Below are 23,835 nucleotides of genomic sequence, written 5' to 3' on the forward strand. Positions count from 1 at the left end.
CATATTATCTCCCCCGCTCACCTTCTGAAATGGTGCAGCCCCAAGAGGGTTTGGCCATGAGCCTCCTCTGAATGTTTGAAAGAGCTCATCAAGCCAAAATCAGGAGAGATCAGCCAAGTAGGAGGCGTGCTAATCCCTTATGTAAACAGAAGCACTTGCAGTGGAGAGGAATGATTCAGTGCAGTGCAGCTTGGTGCCAATAATAAAAAAGAGATAATATGTAAGATGACATACAGGAAAAGAAATAGGTTTTGGAAGTGTGCTCTTGGCTGTGATGGGAGTACTCATCCTGGGATGGTAGAGTCTTCATTTGATGTGTTTTACTTTAACACTGTATTGGGAAAGGCAACAGGCAAAATCCTGGAAAATACAAACAGGTGTCTACCAGGGATTGGCCCCAATTACTGTTTCATGGCCCCTTCTGCGCTGTATACTTAAAAAGCAGTATAATATCACTTTAAATATTCATGGCTCCTCCAAAAGAATCCTGGGAACTGGATCCTGGAAGACCCCTATTCCCTCACAATTCTCAGGGTGATTTACCAATCAATCCCGGTGTCTCCCAACACCTCTCAGCAAACTTTTAATTCCCAGGATTCTTTGATAGAGGCCATGAGTGCTTAAAGTAGCATGATAGTGCTTCCCACGTTTGGTGTGGACAGGACCATATCTAGAATTCAAATCATTAGATATTCACAGGTTTCCATAGCAACTTTGAGTGTGGGTGGGTGGGTGGGGTGGGCTGGCAGTGGAGGAAAGCATCTTGACTCCACTGCAGTATTTATTAAGAATTTTCCTGTTGCCTTAAAAAAAAATACAGGGTTGCTGTCAAATCAGGGGTATGAGAACCAGTTGCCCTGGATATGTTGTCGGACTAAAACTCCCATCATTCCTGACTAGTGGTCATGCTGGCTGGGGTTGATTGAAGTTGAATCCAACAGCACCTGGAAGGCCACAGACTTACCAGATGTGGTATAGGCAAGTGGCCAAAAGCTTAATTTTGTTTTTACGATGGCCTCTTTAGAAAGGAATGACACATTTAAACATCAGCAAATTGGCATGTTCCATACCAAAGGCTGAGTTCACTGGGCCAGGGTCAGTTTAAAAGAGACGTGCATCTGTCAGAGCAGAATTGCCATCCTTTTGATGGCTTCATAACTTTAATGCCTTCAAGATGGGCAGAAACTCTTCTCACCACCATATGTCCTGATCTATCCTCAACCATTCATGCTCTAGTTAGGCAGCTCTGTAACACAGTCTTGGGGGGAGAAGGGGGCTGTTCTATGAATAGGTTGTCTGAAAGAGCCCTGAGTTATTTAGTATTCATTTGACTTGGAAGTCAAAGTTATTGACTAAAAGCCATGCTTGAAATCCAAAACTGAGCTACGAGGGAACCACACACAGTACCTGCAAACTCTGCCAGGGTATGAGTCAAAGTTGGGCATTCTTTCATTAGACGACAGAACTTTAAATTTATGAACTTGAACAAACTCATTAGATTCATCCTGAATTTGCAGTTTTAAAAAATGTGGCCAAGTAACAGAAGAGCTAGTTTCTGCAGTGTGCAGGGGCGGGGGCTCCCCACCACTGGTGTAGCATACAGGTGTTAGATATGACAGCTGTTAATTCCTCATTTATTCACTCATGTAGGTCAAGTGTCTGAGTCTGTGACCTCAAGGTTAGAACAAGAAAAGGAGGAGAGTCACAGGAAAGCTGAGAATTTCCCTGCAAAACAAGGACTCATTATATAACTGAAAAGCCACACAAAAGGTTGGCTGTGTTTGTAAGAGCAATTGCCTCCCACTTCCGCAGAGTGCTGAGTTCAGTTTAGCACAACGGGATGTGCAGGTGATAAGCATTTTTAAACATCCGGCTCTATTTAAATGTCTATTAGGAAGTGGGGAGGGGGTTGCTGCTACTGCTGCTTCTTTTGGAAAATCTTTTCCTCACCAACAATGGGATGTTGAGAAATAAACACTTCAGCAAGCAAAATCTGTGTAATATAACAGTTGCAGAACAGACTGCTGTGGGGGTGTGGAAGGGGGAAACCAACTTTCATTTTTATTTTTTTGTCCCATTCATGGTCTGTATAACAAGGTGGGATCATACAGCTCAGCATGTGATGGCTATTCAAAAGTTGATTCCATGGCAGCTCTAATCATGTGGAAGTTCAGTCACTAAGTAACCTCTGACTATATGATGAATCAAGTTTGACTGCACTTCCTAATAATGGAAAGCAGTGTTCAATATGAAATTATTGAGCTTATCAGAGAGCAAGTCTTGCCTGAAGCTTCACTTCTTCTGCAAAGGTAAGCCCAGTCTTGATTATCTTCTAGTTCTTCAAGAGTGTCAACAAGCTTGTGAATTGAGGTGGTCCAATAAGCACTGCGTACTTCGACTTTCAGAAAGCCTTTGACAAATTGTCACTTTTCAGACCTTCTGGAACTTACATCATTTGATAGAAAAATAGGAAGCTAATAATGAGCCTGATCCATTACTGGCAGTGGTTCAGCATTTCAGGCAGGGGGCATTCCCAGTCCTACCTGTAGATGTCAAAGATTGAAACTGGGACCTTCTGCATGTAATTTTTGTTTCATAATAACAAGGCTCATAATTAGTTGGCTTTAATTACTAGGAGCTGGCAATTATTGCTATTGAGATGATCCCAAGACAGAGTAAACTGGCAGGTATTCTTTAACTATAACCATCACTGCAGCCCCCTAGATAAGAATAACTTTGCAACTAATGATTGAATGGAAACTTGCATCCTTTGCTTTGTTTTTTGTAGTGTTACCAGTGCCTTGCATCTCTCTCCCCCCCTGATACTCTATTACTACTTGGCTGCTATGCCATTAGGGATTTGCAGCAAGAACAGATACTTCAGGGTTAACTTTTCAGTGGCTTATTTTTTGAGTGGGAGGATACGTTGCTAAGTTCCCCTTTTCCTAACTGTTTTTTAAGTTGATTCTAGCAGTCAAGATTCCAGAGTCTGCATTGACTGTGGGAGAGATGCCCATTATACTAGAACACTTCAACATCATCAAACTGCTGCCAACAATGTTTCCTGTGGAACATTGGTTTTAATCTTGTGTTATTCCTCCAAACACAGATGTTCAGGATCCTGTTAGGTGATTCTTAGCCCAACTGGGGTCATGCCTAGTCTATAAGTACTATGGCATCATGCCCAGAATGCCACGTAATGAGATGTACTCTACTGTTCTGTACTATCCAGGAAGATTCTCTGAAATAGATCTAAGCAGTAGGTAATTTAAGATGACACCTGTTATATAAGAGCTGAATTGTCATTACTAATTCCTAGTGTACAGAGACCTTAGATGCTTTTTATTTTACATTTAATTTCGCGCTCTCTTATTAAAAAATGGCTTAAATGTCATTTAAAAATTGGATCTAGTACACCCAATTTGAGTCACACAACTCAAACAGATTCATTTTTGTTGTGTATGTGTGTATAAAATTTGTTGTACATATTTCAACAAACCTAAAGTTTAAGAGTTAGTAGCCCAGATGTTGTAAAGGTTGAAGAAAGTAACAGTGGTTACCCAGACCTCCTTACTGGTTGTGAAGAGGCCCCCATAACAGTTCAAGCTTCAGAGCTCCAAAAATGTAGGTCCACCACTGCCTACTGTATAAATGTAAATTGGTATTCATTGTTCTACCCAACACTGGCATGTGGCCCCTGGAAAGTTACAGGGGCTGAAGAAGCTCCCCCACACTTGCCTTACAGGATCTCTGACATGGAAGGCTGAGGCCACCCAGTGTCTGATATGGACCCCCTGCTTCTGCCACCTCCCTTTGCTGCAACACTGTCTACTTTGCTTTCCTTTTGCCATAGGCATGGATGGCAGCAGTTCATTTATAAGCAACATGTACGCAGCCAGTGATTTTTTTCTGGGGGTACACAGGGAAACGCATTCCCCTAAACATTTTGTGAATCTAAATTTGGCCTCATTGAGGGGCAGTATTTCAATATAAGTAGGAAAATGACAGTGCCCCTAAATATTTTCTTAGAAAAAAAGCACTGTACAGCATATAAGCTACTCTGTGTGTGTGTGTGTGTGTGAGAGAGAGAGAGAGAGAGAGAGAGAGAGAGAGACAGACAGACAGACAGACAGACAGACAGACAGACACAGACACACAGAGAGAAACTATTTGTCTATTATTACCATAATAACCCCAAATGTTGAGAATCAAACTGGCTCTTTTCTGCATAACTCTGCCTCCTCCTCTTCATCTAGAGCTCCTTCATTAGTCATACTGGTCATGCTAGTCACTTTTGGCACTGACTTTGAAAAAGATTAGAAAGAAAAAGAAGCACAAGGGGTTTTTTGTATGATCCAGTATGTCTTGGAAGAATCATATAAACATACAAAGGTGCCTTATAGATGAGTGGTCTGACAGTGGTACTCCAGGGTTTCCAACAAAGGTTGTTCCCAGATCTTTGTGGGTGGAGAAACCAGGGATCGAAAAGGTTCCAGCATTGCAGGGGGGTAGACTAGATGTACAATCTTTGGGGTGGTATGTTCTGGGCCCGTACCACCAGTTGCTTCCGTTTCATCATGGGGAAGCCATGCACCTAGTGTATGAAGAACAAAATGGCACACAACACAGTGCTGCTAGTGAACCTAACGTGGTTCAGTCATTGGCACCACAATTGCATTGGATGCAGTGCTGAGTTTATTGGCAACTTGAATATTTGACTGGTCCATAGCTGCGCAGGCACTGGGCGTCACATGAACACCATGGTACAATTAGGGCGGATCTGGCTCACAAATCTGTATTAGAACACGTTCAGAGTCGGAGGCCCACGACTGTAAAATGGGGATTAACATATCTTAGAATGGCTTACTCTGTGGTATCAGAAAGCATAAACAGCACCACGTAATGCCAATGATGAATATGAAGTTTTGAAATATTCTACTAATTATGGGCATAAAAGTACTTTGGAGACTGATAACAACTCTGCGAGACTGTCAAGAGTTCCAAAAAGGATCTGAAAACTCACAGCAACACGTTTGTTGGCTCAGCTTCCCAAACATGTGCAACTTAGTCATGTCCACCCATTTGCCCTGAATCCCTGATATTATAACAACAACATCCTCTGCTTCTGCACTTCAGTCTCTGCAAGCTCTTTGGGGTGGAAGTCACAAGCTTCTTGCACTTGAGCCTTGTGCTGTGTGGGGGGTCTATGCCTGGCAGATGTTAAACAATGATTTTTTTAAAAAAAATAGCCTACCTGGAGTAGGCAGCCTGGGATCTTCTCTGAAGTGAAACTTGATGCTTTTCAGCAAAGACACACCTCTTTCAGGGTGTTGTACAAATTTCTCTATTTTAACCGTAGGGACAGGAAATATGAAATGGGACAGCCAGGATCCAAAGATCACGTAGGCCGAAGTTTATCAACTCTTGACAAACAGTAAATTAGAGGCTTGTGATGGAGCTGTTGCCACGAGCACCCTGAATTGTCAGAAGGTTGGACATTTGGGCAAGTTGCTGCCTCTATGCTACCAGGTTTTTGCAGCATAGACATTGCTCCCTCTGTCTGGAACAGCTCTGCAGGGCTTTTTTCCCCTCCTCCTCCTTGCTTCTCATGCTTGATTATTTCCTGACTCTGCAGTGGGATGGGTCTGCTGCAAAAGATTCTGGTTCTTTTTGCAGGACTGATCTTGGCCTTCTTTTTTTATTCGGGAAATGAAGACTTTAAGCCGGGTAAGTTGTTGTTGTTTTTAAGTAAAGACATTTTAAAATAAAAGCAGGGGGGAGACGGGGGGGGGGAGAAAGAGAAAGGAGTCACACTGGAATGGTTTTTATACAGGAACTGGTGCAAGCCTAAAACGAAACATGTCTGGGCGTTGCTTGCATTGCCGATAATAGAAGGCTTTGCTTGGCAAGCCTTTGAAATACATCATGCAACAGGCAGGGCTATTTTTTTTTCCTTCCTGCAAACAGGTGTGGTTAGGAGGCTTGCCATTTGGATTCTCCAACAGCCTTTCATATTCTGTCTATTTCGAAAAGGATTGGGCTTTCTTTAAAGTTGCTTAATTGTACAATTGCTTCAAAAACTTCAAGAAAGCTGAACGTATGAAGTGGCTTGAAAAAGAAATGCATGTTCATGTTTAATTAGAGTAAAATAACAACAACAACAAAAATAAATGGCTGTCTTGGCATTCTGCATCCTTTTTGGAATGTTAGCAATTCTTATGACTGCTGGTTTCTTGGGAGAAGAATGCAGATTAGACTGGAAGATTGTTGGGACTGGGCAACTGATCGGCAGGCAGAAATGGCTGTTTCTCTTCTTGAGCTTCTTGCCCTTTTATGATTTAGTATTGGGTGGTGTGTTTAATGCGATCTTTATAAATGGCTGTCCCTATATCTTGCTCTCCAGAAATGCTGAAAGGGAAGCGTGTGATTGTTACTGGGGCAAGCACTGGAATCGGTGAGCAGATGGCATACCACCTGGCACGCATGGGCTCCCACATACTGATCACTGCGCGAACAGAAGCCAAGCTCCAGAAAGTAAATGTCATATACTCATATATGCATGCCTTTTACTGGGCATGCTTCTGTAGAGTCACCTGCACACACAGGTGATAGATAATGTGTAACCCCATGAATGTAAAATTCATATTTATGTGCATTGGGATAAACATTCACATACGGGTGACAATAAATTGCCAAACATGACAGGAAGGAAGGGAGAGTCGTATGCTTTACTAAAATTCAGATTTATATAAATTTGTTTATTTCCAGATGCAATTTAGGTTTTGCAGTTTTACCACCAGCAGAGTGTGAATGCATGTCTCAATTTACAGGAATATCAGTTTACAGGAATATCAATGCATTTGCTCATAAAAATGGAAGAGAGAGGCAGTAGGTGCCGTTACAGAAGTGTGACTCATGGGAAAAGGGATCCACATATAAGGGCATTCAAAAATTATGAAAGAACAGATAAAAATTTGGAGAATTCCTGGTGGGTTGCATGCAGGCCTTTTCTTGTGCTTACATTACTTTCAGGTTGGTTATGGGATGTTTCTGAGCATTTTTTCCCTTTCATTCTGCAAATCCTCTCTCCAGTGGTCTGTACTCTGCAGCATTCCTGGGTGCCTGCATTTCCTGAAAAAGCCATGATGTCCTTGGCTGCACTTTTCTGTAAGCATGGGAAAGCGGGGAGGCTCCTGGCAGCTATTGGCTGCTGTTGTTTGAAAAGTAAAGGGTTTTAATTTTATTTTTTCCTTTTAAAGAAACCATTGAAAAATGATTTTTAAAGGACTTCCTTCAAAAAACAAAACAAAAAAACCCCCACCAAATCAGTGATCACACTGTTCTCTGTGCCTTGGCAGCCAGCCCTCCTGGCTTCCTATGTTTCAATTCAAACTCAGGGGAAGAAATCATGCAGTAACATCCCCCCATGGGCCTTTACCAGATCAGGAAGTGCAGGCTGCTGGGAAGACTGTGGAGCTCTGGAGAAACATTTCATGGAAAGAAAAACACAAGACGCACCCACAGCCACTTTGCAGTGATAAGATAAGCCTCACCCCTCATCCACTCAAATTCTAAATCCTAAAGTGAGAAAGAGGCGGGACGGTGGAAGTCTCTTCTGCAATGGAAGAATACTTTTTCAGAACCTGAAGAACAGAGTGTTCAGTACACAGCACTAGGAAAAACCACCCAAGGGTCACCATGCATGTCAATAATGACAAACAGCAGTGTGAGAAGCACAGATGTGGGAAGATTATTGCCCTAGAGTGGAAAAAGAAACAACCCAGGAGGTTTTATAGACAATAGACAATAGCAACCCACACAGCGACTTGAAATGCTGGAACTCAACTCCATTTGTTCCTATTTGCACCCTTAGCCAGGCAAGAAGAGGCAGTGTGTATTAGGTTCATTAAGGGCCACAACTTTATTTGTGTTTTATACAACAAATTCACAGTGAGACTGGAAGCTGTGCAGCCCTAAGGCCTGCCCCTCCTAACCTGAATTGTTCACATTGCTCCCGACATACACATATTTGTATGCAACGTCACCTAATATCTTTTCAAGGATTTTCTCCCAACATTTTAGAGCATTCGGGCTCATCCTGCCATGATCACACAGAGCTGTGGGCATTGCCTCTGCTTCGCTTCTGGCCACTAAGCCAAGCTGATGAAATTGCACTGTCTGAGTAGAGAACAGGGCATTGGTAATGCCATTATCCAATTCTGGGACATGGCAGGCAAGAAACAGTACTTTAAAAATAAGGCACCATAGTGTAAATGACTTCACCAAACCCTTCTGATTTCAGAGTTAGGAGATTAACAACATGCCCTTTTGCAAGATTGTCAAGCCAGAAATGGGACATGGAGTTGGCGAACAATCAGACACTGCCATCATTTCAAAGAATTCTAAAAATCTAAGGTCCTGTGATTGCATGTTAGAGCGGGATGAGAATGCCTATTGGCCTGCTTCTTGGTTGGTTGCCTTTGCCATTAATCCAGGCGTAGGCAAACTCAGCCCTCCAGATGTTTTGGGACTACAACTCCCATCATCCCTAGCTAACAGGACCAGTAGTCAGGGATGATGGGAGTTGTAGTCCCAAAACATCTGGAGGGCTGAGTTTGTCTATGCCTGCATTAATCTATCCCTTCCTGAGACACATTAAGTTTATTATTTTTTTTAAAAAAGATATTTATTGAGATTTTACAAAAACATAGATTTACAAAATAGAAAAAAGTCACATAGAAAGAAAAAAATGCAAAAAGGAAGTCATAGAAAAATACATAAAAAAGAAAAAGGAAGAGTAAAAATACAAAATACAAAAAACAAATAAGTAAGAAAATTAAAAACAAACCCGTTTTTAGTAACTTTAAACTCATTAGCTTGTTTCCTTGACCTCCTCACACCTCCCCTTTTTGTATTCCCATTTAAATAATCAAATCAGCAAATCCTTACCCTCTTTCGTTTATCTTAACTCTATATCTTAACATATTATAACTCTATATTTTCATCCATTTATCAATTCATTTTTGCATATTCTTATTAACTTTGTTGCTAATGCCACTTATTTTCAATCCAACATCATTTTAACATTCATTAATTTTACAGTGTTTCTGAAGATAGTATTTAAATTTCTTCCAGTCTTCTTCCACCAACTCTTCTCCCAGGTCTCGGATTCTGCCAGTCATTTCCACCAATTCCATATAATCCATCACCTTCATCTGCCACTCTTCCAGGGTGGGTAACTCTTGTGTCTTCCAATACTTTGCAATAAGTATTCTTGCTGCTGTTGTTGCACTTGAGACACATTAAGTTTAACAACATCCAGCAGTATCAGTCCCTGGACCCTTATGCTCCACAAGTAGCTATATTTTCCCCAAACCCCAGTTGCGCTAGAACAACTGTTTACAGGGGGAGTTAACCACCAAGGACGCAGGGGGTTAAGCCTGGGACCTTTTGCCAGTGTAATCTGTGCATTAGCACTGAGCCAATGCCTGCTTCCAGCTGTTAGGATAGTGTTGGTACAGCCAAAGTCTTGCAGCACAGGAGGGGGGAAAACCTCTTTGCCAACAGTGCCCAACATGCTCCATCACTCACTGCAAAGTCAAGGAAGAAGGGCTGGTGAGGGGTGGAGTGATTCCTTCATTGATGTGGCTTCAGCCTTGAAGCTGGTGTGCCCACTTGCATGCATGCATCTGCATGTCTAGTGTCGAGCTTGCTTCTTTCTGGCACGGGCGCACTGCCTTTCCTCCAGCCACTCATGGGAACACAGGAAGTTGCCACTGGTCCATCTAGCTCAGCACTGTCTCCATCAGGGATAGCCAGCATGGAGCCCTCCAGATCATCCTTGAACATCCATCATCCTTGAACATTGGATGATGGGATCTGTAGCCAACAACATCTGTTGGGGGCAGCACATTGACTACCCCAGCTGTTGTTCAACTACAACTCCCATCATCCCTCACTAGCAGGACCAGTGGTCGTGGATGATGGGAATTGTAGTTCAAAAAACAGCTAGAGACCTAAGTCTGGGAAACCCTGCACCAGACTTTCAGCCTAGCAAGTTTTGGCAGAAGTGGGTCCAAGCTAGGGATCTTTATCTTTGTACACTGACTGAATTACTTAACAGAAAAAGTAACAAAGCCTATGATAGGGTTAACTACTGCAACTACGCCAGCACTCTATGCTTAGTACATACTTATGCATCACCTTTGCTTAGATTTTAATAGCCTTTATATTTAAATTATTTGTTATATTGTAAAGAAGAATGCAAAAACTAGTTACTAGAGAGCCAGTGACACTTACAATTAAGTCTGTCAAACTGGAATAATGAAGAGGATTTTCCACCTGCCCTGATTATAGAAAATCCAATGGACTCCTGAATATTGTTGCAGACTTTAAAATGCAGCTCTTGCTCAATACAAAATATGGTCATGATTACAGACACATTTTTAGGACTTCCAATACATTTGTAAAAGCAAGCTAGAAGCCTGACATGGCTGTGACAGCAGCTGTTGCGGTGACACCAGTAAGGGATAAAGTTCTAAAGCCAGAGCCCATACCCAGAATTTGCAAGTTCATTTTAAGAATGTTCAAGCCCATTTTGCTTCATTTTGATTTTTACAATTGAGAAATCCGGTATTCTTGCAGCTGGAAACTTTGATGAAGCTGCTTTTTCCATTGGAAATTCCCCACTAATAATGCTGACCCTTTAAGCACACAGCCTCCACCCCACCCCCGAAAAAATGTTGTGCTCAGAGTATTCTGGTAAGCTGAACTAGCCAGCTGTTTCCTTGCAATGCTGCATAGCATAGGAATTTAATTTGCTGGGATGCAAAAGGGGCTGAAAGGGCAACGAGCCTCCAGAATTCTCCTTTCCTCTTTGTTTCAGGTGGTTGCTCAGTGCTTGGAGCTGGGGGCAGCATCTGCCAACTACATAAATGGCAGCATGGAAGACATGGCATTCGCTCAGTCTGTGGTGAAGAAAGCAGAGGAATTGTGGGGTATGCTTACTTTATAAGGACATCAGAAGTGCTGTGCTGGATCAGACCAAAAGCCCATCAAGTCCAGGGCACTGTTTGCCACAGTGGTCAACTAATAATAATAATAATAATAATAATAATAAAAAAAAAAATACCTTTATTGTCAATGTACAACCTGTGTACAATGAAATTAACCGAGCCTCCCCCCTCCGACAAACACTCAATCTCATTGCAGTCTGTGTGCTTGTCACACTACACACCAACCCCGAATGTCAGTTGCACTATATTATTTTCCATTCAGCAGCCTAACAGCCCATTGATAGAAACTGTTTTTTAGCCTGTTGATATGACTGATTATACTTCTATATCTCCTACCCGAAGGTAGAAGATTAAAGAGGTGCTGGCTGGGGTGTGAATCGTCCCTGAGAATTTTTCTTGCTCTCCTAAGGCAACGATCCCTTGCGATGTCATTTAGCGGGCTCAGGGGACAGCCCATGATATCATGTGCTGTGTTCACCACCCTCTGTAAAGACTTTGTGTCCGTGGCTGTCAAGCCAACGTACCACACTGTGATACAATATGAGAGGACACTTTCTATTGTGGACCAGTAGAAGGAGGTCATCAGCTGTTGTTTAACATTGTTCTTTTGCAAGACCCTGAGAAAATTGAGTCTCTGTTGGGCCTTCCTAACCACCTGAGTTATATTGTTTTTCCAAGTGAGGTCTTCACTAAGGTAAACTCCCAGGAATTTAAAGGAAGAGACTCTCTCCACACCAGATACCCATAGGGAGCTCATACGCAGGACATGAAGATAATAGCCCTCTCCCACTCATGATCTCATCAATCAATATTCAGGGGTAGACTGCCACAGAACCTGGAGCTTCTACACAGCCATCATAAATTGATAGCCTTATCCTCCATAATGGATTGTTTGGTCACCTTTTAAAGCTGTCCAAGTTGGTGATCATTCATCACTACATCTTGTAGCAACAAATTCCAGAAATTAATAGTGGAAAGTTTAGTGGGTCAGAGCAATGCAGGAAACTCAACCCTGCCATCAAGTGCCTCGCAACTCACTCCTGCTGTATGTCTGTCCACACTGGCGCAGCACCTATGGGTGCTTCCAGGAGGTGTTTATTGTGGGATGAGCACTCCCCGTAGCTGCAGATTTTTCACAGCATCCACATTGGCACCAGTGCCAGCCTGTTCTCCTCTATTTAATCTAAGTGCATCCTTTCTAAGGAAAATAAAACCTGTTACCAACATCGTTAGAATATTAAGGCCCTGTGTGGAAGTGCTGTGTATTACGAGTAGAGAAAAGAAGAATCCCAAAATCATCCCTGTAAAAGCGTAGGAGGATAACGGACAAAACACTGGAATGCAGTGCTTATCTGTATTCCCTGTAATATATGAATGAATAAAATATTCCAGGGGAAAGGCAAGTTTGGAAACAACCTGAATCTCACACATTCACTCAATTTGAAGAGATTCTTCTAAACCTGCTCCTCACAGTCCACTTGGATTTTCACTATGCTGAATACTGTAATTTGGTATCATTCACAACCTTGGTCACCGCAATGCTCACCCTGACTCCAAATCATAATAATGTGTTCCAATAGAACTCCTTGGTGGAACACTAGACTACTTACTCCCCTGTTTTTGTTAAAACTGCCCTTTTATGCCTAATATTTAGCTAATTAACACATACTACTATGCTGTGGCTTTGGTGAAGTACTTAATCAAAGAAAAGATGTCCTGAAATCTTCAGTTCTAAAATGGCCACTACCATAGTAGTATAAGCATCACTCATTAACCTGATAGAGAAAGCTAGTCCGAGTTCTGCTATGCTATTAAGTGCTCTTAAAGCTTTCCAAAGCTTTCCAAAGCTTTCCAAAGCTTTAAGCTCTGTTTTTGATTCTCATGGGCTGCAACTCTCTGTGAATCAGGAATGTGGAGCCTTCTGGCCCAGTACGACCCCAGTTGCTCACACTCACCAAACCATTTTGCAGAAGCTTTTGTGACATGATTGCATGGCTGACACACTGGGAACTGAACCATGGACCTCCCTAGCTAGAAGCACACAACTGGAAGTACTCCAAATCTACCTGAAGAGTTTGGCTCCAGTGTGAAGTGTTAACAGCCTTATATGCCCTGAATCAGGCACAGGCTTGTACGGAGCATCATAACTCACTGAAATATAGATGGCCTGATAGAAAACCTTGCCTAGCCTTACCTCTGCTGCAGATCAGAGCTAGATCACACCCAGGAAAATGTGAATCATTGCTTCAGGGTTGTCATTCTAACATTGTTTCCTTGAGATAACAAGCCTGTTGCAAGCACAAGCTGAGTCCAGAAACTCAGGACCAAACACAGGAAAAAATGGCAGTGACACAGCTGAGTCCTTCAGTTAGGCACCTCAAATTATACAGACACATGGGTTGGAACCAGGCATCCAAGTATCTTTTATTTTAGAAATTAAACAGCATTGCTAGGATAGCTGATCAAGACAAACAATTCTAACAACCCTTTTCTGTTTTTAGGAGGTCTAGATATGCTTATTCTGAATCATGTTAGCCCTGCCTTCTTAAGCTATTTCAATAGTGATGTTGTGTATATGCAAAAGGTCCTGAATATCAATTTCTTAAGCTATGTGACCATGACAGCTGCAGCTCTTCCCATGCTTAAGAACAGCGGAGGAAGCCTCGTAGTGGTTTCATCCTTGGCAGGTGAGTACAAACAGCATTTGTGTGAAGTAGCTCTCAGCGGCCCTCAGAGCCTTAGAGCTCCTTAAAACATTTCTGATTTCCCTGCTATGATCGGCGTGCACGTTGATGACTGCGAACATATATGACTGCACACTCAGCTGGTTGCAGCTTCCAATTGTGCATACCCTCAGCCAACTCCAAAAAAGATCACGTGTGGTGGTCAACTCACATCTTTAATGTGTTTACTTACCTGAAATGCTCCCATTAATGAAAAAAACCATCTCTGAACTGCTCACCTTGTTAAGGAATAGCAAGGCTAAGGAATTTTCCATAACAGTGACTCTGGTGACTGTTCTCCTTTGTAGGGTGCAAAACAAACCCGGTGTGAATTATATGGATGGGTCTACTCAATTCTTCCTTTGGCACTTTTGCAAGGATGCCCTCTAGTCCCTTCTCCTCTCTGCTTGTGAGACAGGCCAGGGGCTAAATTTTGAATGTCTCCTGCCACTGCTCAGGGAACGGTATCCAAGTGTTCTACTATTGGTATCTCAATTGAATTTCATATATTCATAATAATCCTCATAGCAGCTTTACCCTAGCACAGGGGACGGGACTCTATAGTCCTCCAGGTGTTGCTAGACTACAACTCCCATCAACCTTAGGTCCCGGTCAGGATGGCTAAGGGACAGGGATGATGGGAGTTGTAGTCCAGCAACCTCTGGAGGACTAAACTTTCTCCACTTGTGCCCTAAGCATTTGACAGGATCTCTGGGCCACAGTCCGGGCCACAGTCCGGCAGCCTTGTGCTTTTATTAATATTAATAATAATATTAATATTTTGGATTTGACCCCTTCAGGAGTCTCAAAGCGGCTAACATTCTCCTTTCCCTTCCTCCCCCACAACAAACACTCTGTGAGGTGAGTGGGGCTGAGAGACCTCAGGGAAGTGTGACTGGCCCAAGGTCACCCAGCAGCTGCATGTGGAGGAGCAGGGAAGCGAACCTGGTTCACCAGATTACGAGTCCACCGCTCTTAACCACTATACCACACTGGCTAATACTCTTATTAAGTATGGTTCTGTACAATTCTTCATTGCATTTCTATCAGAATGTTTCTGTTCTGCTTTAAAATTTCACAGGCTATAATCAGAGTTGCATATAACTGCTAATATACAAAACAGCCCTATAGAGGGGGCGGGGAGGGGAAAACAGTTCATCTTGAGTGCTTTGAAAGATATGCAATATCTTTTTAAAAATTCTTACAAGGTCCAGTTATGCCATAAGTTCAAGTTTCTGAGTGCTTACATAACTTGGAAACATTTTATAAACAAAATAATAAGTAAACAAATGGAAGCAGGAAGGGGGAAAATATCTCTCACAGAGATGCAAGCAATGCTGGTTTTACTTTGCCACCTGCAGGAGTATAGTGGAATTTACCCATGACTGTACTATTGCTATACTGTATTTGCAGGCAAAGTTGCATTCCCATTTACTGTTTACTATTCTGCAACAAAATTTGCCCTGGATGGGTTTTTCAGCTCCTTGAGGCAAGAATTTGCCATGCAGAACAGCAACGTTTCCATCACACTCTGCGTCCTTGGACTCATCGATACAGGTACAATTTAACATTTTGAAACCTGACTATAAGGACCTGGTTTTCATTAGCAGGTTTGTGCTGTGCTCAAAATCCTTCAGATCTCAACTTCAACAACGTGAACGTAAATATGGATCATTTGTTTATTGCCTTTTTTCTAATCTAAAACACCATAGATTGTAATGCCATGAAATTGCCAAGAAACGTTTTCTCAAGTAGGGCTTGCCCATAAATTATGTTTGGACAGTGAAGCCAGTGGATAAGACATGCAAATTGCTTCTGAAGTGAATATGCAAGCTTTTGCATTAATGATGAAGTGTTATTTCTAACTCAAAAGCATCCATTTGCATCAGTAGAATATTAAATGGTTCCTCAGTTCTTCTCTATATTTCATATATTATTTAGAAGAGAAGGAACAGTGCTGAAGAGAAGAGGGCAATGTTTAACGGTACATTTCTAGGTCTGGAATTGACTGTAAGCTTTCCTTCCCTCCAAACCATGTGAGCTTCTTTGACTTCCTTTTACATAGAGACCCTTTTACATAAACACACCCATGCACATGCAACGGCACAAAGACACAAGAGTTACCATTGGAAACAGCCAGCGCATGTAACTCAAAATTCCTGAGAACTTGAAAGAGTGATTTCTAACAAATCACTTGCCTAACGCACAAGTTGTAGGGATCCACTTGGGCAAAACCATGACCGGATGGCAACCACCACAAGCTGTAATGTTTCATCCTATGAAGGCAGTACCAAATATGGTCTACGGTACACTCCTGATGTGGAAACTGCCACTGCAATTAATCATCTGAATTCCTCTGAAATCGTCTATTCTCACATACCACCCCCACACACTTGGAAATTCAGTGATGCACTACAGTGGTACCTCGGGTTAAGTACTTAATTCGTTCCGGAGGTCTGTACTTAACCTGAAACTGTTCTTAACCTGAAGCACCACTTTAGCTAATTGGGCGTCCTACTGCTGCCGCGCCGCCAGAGCACAATTTCTGTTCTCATCCTGAAGCAAAGTTCTTAACCTGAAGCAATATTTCTGGGTTAACGGAGTCTGTAACCTGAAGTGTATGTAACCCAAGGTACCACTGTATTTAGTGGAAACAAAGCCAGGCAAAGTTTCTTATCAGCTCCACTAGACTGAAATCCTTTACACATTTATCTGAGGCTGAGCCCCATTAAACCTAATGGGGTTTACTTCTGAGTAGACAGGTATAAGCAGGGGTAGACAATCTAAGGCTGGATGTGAATGAATGAATTTATTAATACGGTCACAGACCAGCGTCAACACACACAATATCACAAATCATAAAAAATATATATCAGAAATACAAAAGACAATATGAATATAACAAGGATTTAAATATAAAATCCTTGTGTCAACACACACAATATCACAAATCATAAAAAATATATATCAGAAATACAAAAGACAATATGAATATAACAAGGATTTAAATATAAAAATTAAAATTAATTATTAGCGTGCCCCCTGTAATTAACATTTAGGGGTTGATGGTTTGATGACTCAAACCCCTGCAGCTTCAGTGCTAGTGGCTGGTGATCTTAATGCCAGAATTGGCCAGTCTGACGAAGCACTATATGCACACTTCCACGACTCGCCACCCATAATGGAAGAAAACCATCTTATACCTACCAGACTCTCAAAAGATAAGGGATGTAATTATGCAGGTCTGTGCCTATTGCGTCTTTCTAACAAGCTGGACCTGGTCATACTAAATGGGCGCAAGAATGGGGAGACTTGTGGGGAATTTACTTTTATATCAAATGCAGGAGCTTCCACTATCGACTATGTTATGGTATCATTTAATCTCTTAAATAGAGCCCTTGAGTGCAAAGTGGAGGAGAGGGTTGATAGTGATCACTTACCGCTCTGCCTCCTCCTGGATGCAAGAAAAGATTTATTTTGCAACGATAAACTTGAAGCCCCCAGGTCCTCCAACATGGAGTTGAGATAATCACATATTAGATGGTCCGAAAAGCTGAATGCCGAAACATCTGAAAGGCTATACTCGGACATATTCCTCATGAGAAGAGATAATCTCTTAAACTCACCATGTTCTGATTCCAGAATAATCTTGTTCCAGGATTTGATCTCACTTTTGCAACCCCACCTGACCCAAAAAAAGACATCGCGCCAACCTTTATTCCCCAACAAATCTAAACCCTGGTTTGATCAGGAATGTATTGCTACGAAGCGTTCTTTGCTGGATAAGTACAGGAATTACAAAGCAGCGAACCTACCCTTGCTTCCTGCGGAATGGTTCGAAGCCAAACGTAAATATAAAGATCTGATTAAAAAGAAAAGGGACAGAGTGCCTGAAGAACTATGGATGGAGGCTCGTAACATCGTACAGGAGGCAGCAACGAAAACCATCCCAATGAAAAGGAAATGCAAGAAAGCAAAGTGGCTGTCCAACAAGGCCTTACAAATAGCGGAGGAGAGAAGGCAAGCAAAATGCGAGGGAGATAGTGAAAGATACAGGAAATTGAATGCAGATTTCCAAAGAATAGCAAGGAGAGACAAGAAGGCCTTCTTAAACGAGCAATGCAAACAAATAGAGGAAAACAACAGAATGGGAAGAACCAGAGATCTGTTCAAGAAAATTGGAGATATGAAAGGAACATTTCGTACAAAGATTACCATAATAAAGGACAAAAGTGGTAATGACCTAACAGAAGCAGAAGACATCAAAAAGAGGTGGCAAGAATACACAGAGGAATTATACCAGAAAGATATGGATGTCTCGTACACCCCAGGTAGTGTGGTTGCTGACCTTGAGCCAGACATCCTGGAAAGTGAAGTCAAATGGGCCTTAGAAAGCATTGCAAATAACAAGGCCAGTGGAAGTGATGGTATTCCAGCTGAACTATTTAAAATTTTAAAAGATGATGCTGTTAAGGTGCTACACTCAATATGCCAGCAAATTTGGAAACTCAGCAGTGGCCAGAAGATTGGAGAAGATCAGTCTACATCCCAATCCCAAAGAAGGGCAGTGCCAAAGAATGCTCCAACTACCGCACAATTGCACTCATTTCACACGCTAGCAAGGTTATGCTTAAAATTCTACAAGGAAGGCTCAAACAGTATGTGGATCGAGAACTCCCAGAAGTGCAAGCTGGATTTAGAAGAGGCAGAGGAACCAGAGACCAAATTGCAAACATGCGCTGGATTATGGAGAAAGCTAGAGAGTTCCAGAAAGACATCTACTTCTGCTTCATTGACTATGCAAAAGCCTTTGACTGTGTCGACCACAGCAAACTATGGCAAGTTCTTAAAGAAATGGGAGTGCCTGATCACCTCATCTGTCTCCTGAGAAATCTCTATGTGGGACAAGAAGCTACAGTTAGAACTGGATATGGAACAACTGATTGGTTCAAAATTGGGAAAGGAGTACGACAAGGCTGTATTTTATCTCCCTGCTTATTTAATTTATATGCAGAATACATCATGCGAAAGGCTGGGCTGGATGAATCCCAAGCTGGAATTAAGATTGCCGGAAGAAATATCAACAACCTCAGATATGCAGATGACACAACCTTGATGGCAGAAAGTGAGGAGGAATTAAAGAACCTTTTAATGAAAGTGAAAGAGGAGAGCGCAAAATATGGTCTGAGGCTCAACATCAAAAAAACGAAGATCATGGCCACTGGTCCCATCACCTCCTGGCAAATAGAAGGGGAAGAAATGGAGGCAGTGAGAGACTTTACTTTCTTGGGCTCCATGATCACTGCAGATGGTGACAGCAGCCACGAAATTAAAAGACGCCTGCTTCTTGGGAGAAGGGCAATGACAGGCCTAGACAGCATATTGAGAAGTAGAGATGTCACCTTGCCAACAAAGGTCCGTATAGTTAAAGCCATGGTTTTCCCAGTAGTGATGTATGGAAGTGAGAGCTGGACCATAAAGAAGGCTGATCGCCGAAGAATTGATGCTTTTGAATTATGGTGCTGGAGAAGACTCTTGAGAGTCCCATGGACTGCAAGAAGATCAAACGCATCCATTCTTAAGGAAATCAGCCCTGAGTGCTCACTGGAAGGACAGATCGTGAAGCTGAGGCTCCAGTACTTTGGCCACCTCATGAGAAGAGAAGACTCCCTGGAGAAGACACTGATGCTGGGAAAGATGGAGGGCACAAGGAGAAGGGGGCGACAGAGGACGAGATGGTTGGGCAGTGTTCTCGAAGCTACAAACATGAGTCTGTCCAAACTGCGGGAGGCAGTGAAAGACAGAGGTGCCTGGCGTGCTCTGGTCCATGGGGTCACGAAGAGTCGGACACGACTAAACGACTAAACAACAACAACAACAACAAAAAGAAAAAGCTTCAGGCCCAAAGGGGGGAGTGGCAACGTTTATTAGAGGCCTCTCGAAGGAAAGACTCAGCCACTTTTTGGAAAATAGTCGCGAAAGGTTGGCAAGACTCCCCGATTGAAATTGATTATACTATATCAGTTGGGACTTGGGAGCCTCACTTTCTATCCTTATATACATCAAATCAACATCTGCAGGCCACGCCCCCAGCTCCGAGTGATATTGGCGCCAAATGGCCCCCAGTAGCAACAGAAGAGATCTATAGGCTCATCCAATCCCTTAAACCTGGAAAAGCACCCGGCGTAGACAATATTACACCGGAACTCCTTAAGGCTAATGTTGAATGGTGGGCCCCTGTGCTAGCTGCCCTATTTACCAGCATAGATCAATCGGCCACTTTCCCTGAGGATTGGGGAATCATCATCCCTTTATTCAAGAAAGGGAGCCAATCAGATCCGGCTAATTACAGGCCAATTAGCCTCCTAAGTATCATTAGCAAATTGTACGCTGCCCACCTATGCGACAAATTAGTGAACTGGTTGGAACAAGACCACATTCTTTCAGAAGCACAGGCTGGTTTTAGGGCAAATCGGTCAACTTTAGAACAGGGCCTTGTTCTCCAACATCTTGTGGAGAAATATACATCAAGAAAAGGAGGTTCCCTATACGTGGCCTTTATAGATTTCAAATCTGCTTTTGATTTAATACCGAGGGACAGGCTTTGGGGAAAGCTAAGCGCTGCAAATATAAACAAACGCCTGCTGTATCTCATCCACAGTCTATATGAAAATACACGGATCCGGGTAAGGTGTGACCGACAGGGCCACCTATCTAAGGAAATCCAAATCCACCAGGGGGTCAGGCAAGGGTGTGTCCTTGCGCCTACTCTATTTAACTTCTATATCAACTCGCTAGTAGGAAATATGGAGAAAATTTTGATGTATTGTTTTCGATATGGGCCAATGGCCGCAATAAATCTATAGAGAGATGGAGAAAGAAAATGCCCATCCCCCCAAATTGGCTGGTCCTTTTATATGCGGATGACACAGTCTTAATGTCTTTTTCTTGTGTTGGATTAAGAAAACTTTTGAGATCTCTTACCAAATATTGCAGCATCGAACAACTAACAATTAACTACAACAAATCCAAAGTCATGGTGTTCTCTAAAAAAAGGAGGAGGCATAAATGGAGAATAGACAATCGCTCAATAGAACAGGTAGCAACCTTTAAATACCTGGGTGTAACCTTCCAGGAAAGGGGCTCCTGGCGCTTTCAGATTAATAATACTATTGCAAATGCAGAAAGATCTACCAAAGCGTTAATAAGATTCTTCTATGGGAAAGGGGGCCAACACATACTGGCAGCCTCCCAGGTCTTTGCTGCCAAAATACTATCACAATTGTTATATGGATCCCAGATCTGCAGCTTTAAAAACCTTACTCTCTTAGAGGCATTCCAAACTAAGTTTTTCCGCTGCCTGCTGGGGATCCCCTCTTGTGTATCCAACAGCGACGCGGACTTATAAAAAATATTGGGGGGGCCCGGGAAAGCTCATGAATAATAAATAAGCTCATGAATATGCAAATAAAGTGGCGCCGCCTCCTCGTGAGCGAATAGGGGAGAGCGTGCTGCGCCTATTAATCAGCTCCAAAGGAAATTGGGTGGAGCTTTTGCTCGGGAGGGAGGGCAGGAGGCATGCAGCCCGCCCCCCCTGTGCATTTTGGGCTGGGGGAGGGGCGGCGATGGCGCTCTGCTGGAGGGGCGCCGGAGATTATTGGGGGGGCGGAGCCCCCCCAAACGAATTTTTGAGGGGGCTCGGGCCCCCTCAAGCCCCATGGAGTCGGCGCCTATGGTATCCAACATAGCGGTCCATTTGGAGGTTGGGCAAATTCCTATCAGTACTCGGATATGGATATTGAAGATCCATTATTGGCTAAAGGCTGGATGTGGCCCAATCGCCTTCTCAATCCGGCCCATGGATGGTCCGGGAATTGGCGTGTTTTTACATGAGTAGAATGTGTCCTTTTATTTAAAATGCATCTCTGGGTTATTTGTGGGGCATAGGAATTTGTTCATTCCCCCCCCCCCCCAAAAAAAAAAATATATAGTCCGGCCCACCACATGGTCTGAGGGATGGTGGACCGGCCCACGGGTGAAAAAGGTTGCTGATCCCTGGGTATAATTCACTCTGCCCAGTAGGCACTTGTTGACTGACTTCTTGAACAGAGGGTACCTACTTAACTCGAGCTCCTTTTCTTCCCTTAGAAACGGCCATGAAAGCAGTTTCTGGAGTGGTCCAGATCTCTGCAGCACCAAAGGAGGAATGTGCACTGGAAATCATTAAGGGAGGAGCACTGCGCCAAAGGGAGATTTATTATGAATATTTATCTACAAGAATCCCTGTATTGATCCGGGACTGGGCTCCAAATCTCCTGGATTATATCATTCAGAGGAATTATAACGTTGAAAAACTGAAAGATTAACTGCTCTTTAGCTTTTCTTATTTTATATATTAGCCACATTGAGTCCCTGTCAGGGAAAAAGGCGGGGTATAAATAAATATAATAGCACCTAGAACTTAAGAGCACTGAGAACTTAGTGCACTTGGAAATAAAGCTCTGCCCAAATTTCAGATTTGGCACCCACATGCAAAAATCAAATGTGAAAATTTGAAGTCTTTGGGGTTCATTTTTTTTGACAGAGCTAGTTTTGCTGATAAAAAGGTAAAGTTATAGGTCTGTATCCAAAGATGTCACTCAACTGGCTGTAAGTCTTCCATTGTCAGAGGAGGGAAGGGAGGGCTTTTTATGACAGCACCCCCTCCCAATCTGCATTCCCCCTCCCAATCTGCTGTGAGACCCTTCAGAGTAGATTTAGGGAGGCATGGGGATTAGAAGAAGGAAATAGATTTCCTTACTATATCACTTATGGAAGCCTTGTTGTCAGTTGAGAAACGACGATTGATACATCCCATGAGGTTTTGCACTTTAAAAAATAAACCAACAGAGAAACACTGAACTACCTAAATCCATATTTGAAAATGTTGTAAAAAAAATGTGTCAGGGAAATATAAAGTTGATTTCTTGCAAGAAATTGTCTCCAAAATTTTAGCTCTAGCTGCCCAGAATGGGTACAAGGAGACGTAAAATTAAAGCTATATGTAAATATGTCTTTATATTGCTTTCCCTCCTCCCTCCAGAAAAAAAGACATTATTTCATTTTTAAAACCTGATCTTTAAAGTTATAACATACATATTATGCTACTGATTTTATTAAGGGATGGTTTTGTATTTATGGCCTTTTAAGCAATGTTTTTTTGTGCATCCAATGGCTCCCCCATCTGGTGGATTAGATTCACAGGCACCACATTGATCTGAACACATGCCAGCGAGCTGAAACTAGGGCATGGCAGCTCTTGAAACCACGCTGTGCTTTAATATATTGCTTCTGCGTAAGAATTGTCTACTTTTAAAACTACTGTTCTATAATCTTGTTGGTGGTTTATTTGAAGGGGGAAGCAAGTTACACCACAGTTTAGCATTATTCAGGATAACCTAACTGTAAATATGAGAAAATACTCTATCTGTCCCACAGCCCCCACTACTCTGGAATGCCCTCCCAGTAGCGATTCCTGTATTTGAGCCCTACTTATTTTAGCCACTGTTCATTAGGTTGGCAATGTTCCTGATGTTACTATGATTTATCTTTGTCTAGATTTGTCTCTAACCGTTGTTAAATAGCCATGTAGCATCTTGATCTCAAGCTATCCTCTCCTCTCCAGAGAGTAAATATCATTATTAGGAAATGCACCTTATTTTAGAGTATTCTTGTCCCAGCAAATAGGCTTCCTAATCAGAGATTCAAATGAAGTAACTCCTATGGACTGCCAGTTCCTGTCCCCTGAATGACCAATATCTCATTCAAAGACTGACATTGCTCCTTAAAGTATTACTTGATTATATTTGAATAGAAAATGCAATACTGCTTAATTTACCCCTAATTTCAAGGTGTTTTCGCTTTGATTATCTCTCATTCAGAAAGATTGTAACCCTCACTGTGAGGTCCAGGAACCATAAGGGGAAAGAGCACAGATTTCTGATTCTCAGAAATATTAGGCATCCAGCAGTTTTTGTTCTGTCACATTTCTCCTAAAAGCTCAGCATGAGAAATGAGCTGTATTGAAAACACAGCTCTTCTCATTTTATTGTATCAAA

The 23,835-nt window shown here is 42.4% G+C and overlaps 1 protein-coding gene across 2 annotated transcripts; it reads left to right on the forward strand.

Moving 5' to 3' along the window:
- Positions 1 to 1,925: 1,925 nt before the first annotated feature.
- HSD11B1 (hydroxysteroid 11-beta dehydrogenase 1) lies at positions 1,926 to 22,811 on the forward strand. Of its 2 annotated transcripts, XM_053393457.1 has the most exons (7): positions 1,926 to 2,309; positions 5,677 to 5,727; positions 6,404 to 6,534; positions 10,886 to 10,997; positions 13,517 to 13,702; positions 15,152 to 15,295; positions 21,887 to 22,811. In XM_053393457.1, exons 1-7 carry the CDS (start codon positions 2,249 to 2,251, stop codon positions 22,102 to 22,104), a joined length of 903 nt encoding a protein of 300 aa, XP_053249432.1. In that variant the 5' UTR covers positions 1,926 to 2,248; the 3' UTR covers positions 22,105 to 22,811. The 2 variants fall into 2 exon arrangements, with proteins under 2 accessions (XP_053249432.1, XP_053249433.1); XM_053393458.1 differs by lacking the exon at positions 1,926 to 2,309 and having other exon boundaries at positions 5,147 to 5,727.
- Positions 22,812 to 23,835: the final 1,024 nt, after the last annotated feature.

This window comes from Podarcis raffonei, chromosome 6 (assembly GCF_027172205.1).
Source record: "Podarcis raffonei isolate rPodRaf1 chromosome 6, rPodRaf1.pri, whole genome shotgun sequence".
Taxonomy (NCBI): domain Eukaryota; kingdom Metazoa; phylum Chordata; class Lepidosauria; order Squamata; family Lacertidae; genus Podarcis; species Podarcis raffonei.

Excerpts from the sequence above, each read along its gene's own strand:
- HSD11B1 (XM_053393457.1), top strand. The coding sequence starts at position 2,249 with ATGAAATTATTGAGCTTATCAGAGAGCAAGTCTTGCCTGAAGCTTCAC. Across the intron at positions 5,728-6,403 it reads AAATGAAGACTTTAAGCCGG|AAATGCTGAAAGGGAAGCGT; the intron begins GTAAGTTGTTGT and ends CTTGCTCTCCAG. Across the intron at positions 6,535-10,885 it reads CAGAAGCCAAGCTCCAGAAA|GTGGTTGCTCAGTGCTTGGA; the intron begins GTAAATGTCATA and ends TCTTTGTTTCAG.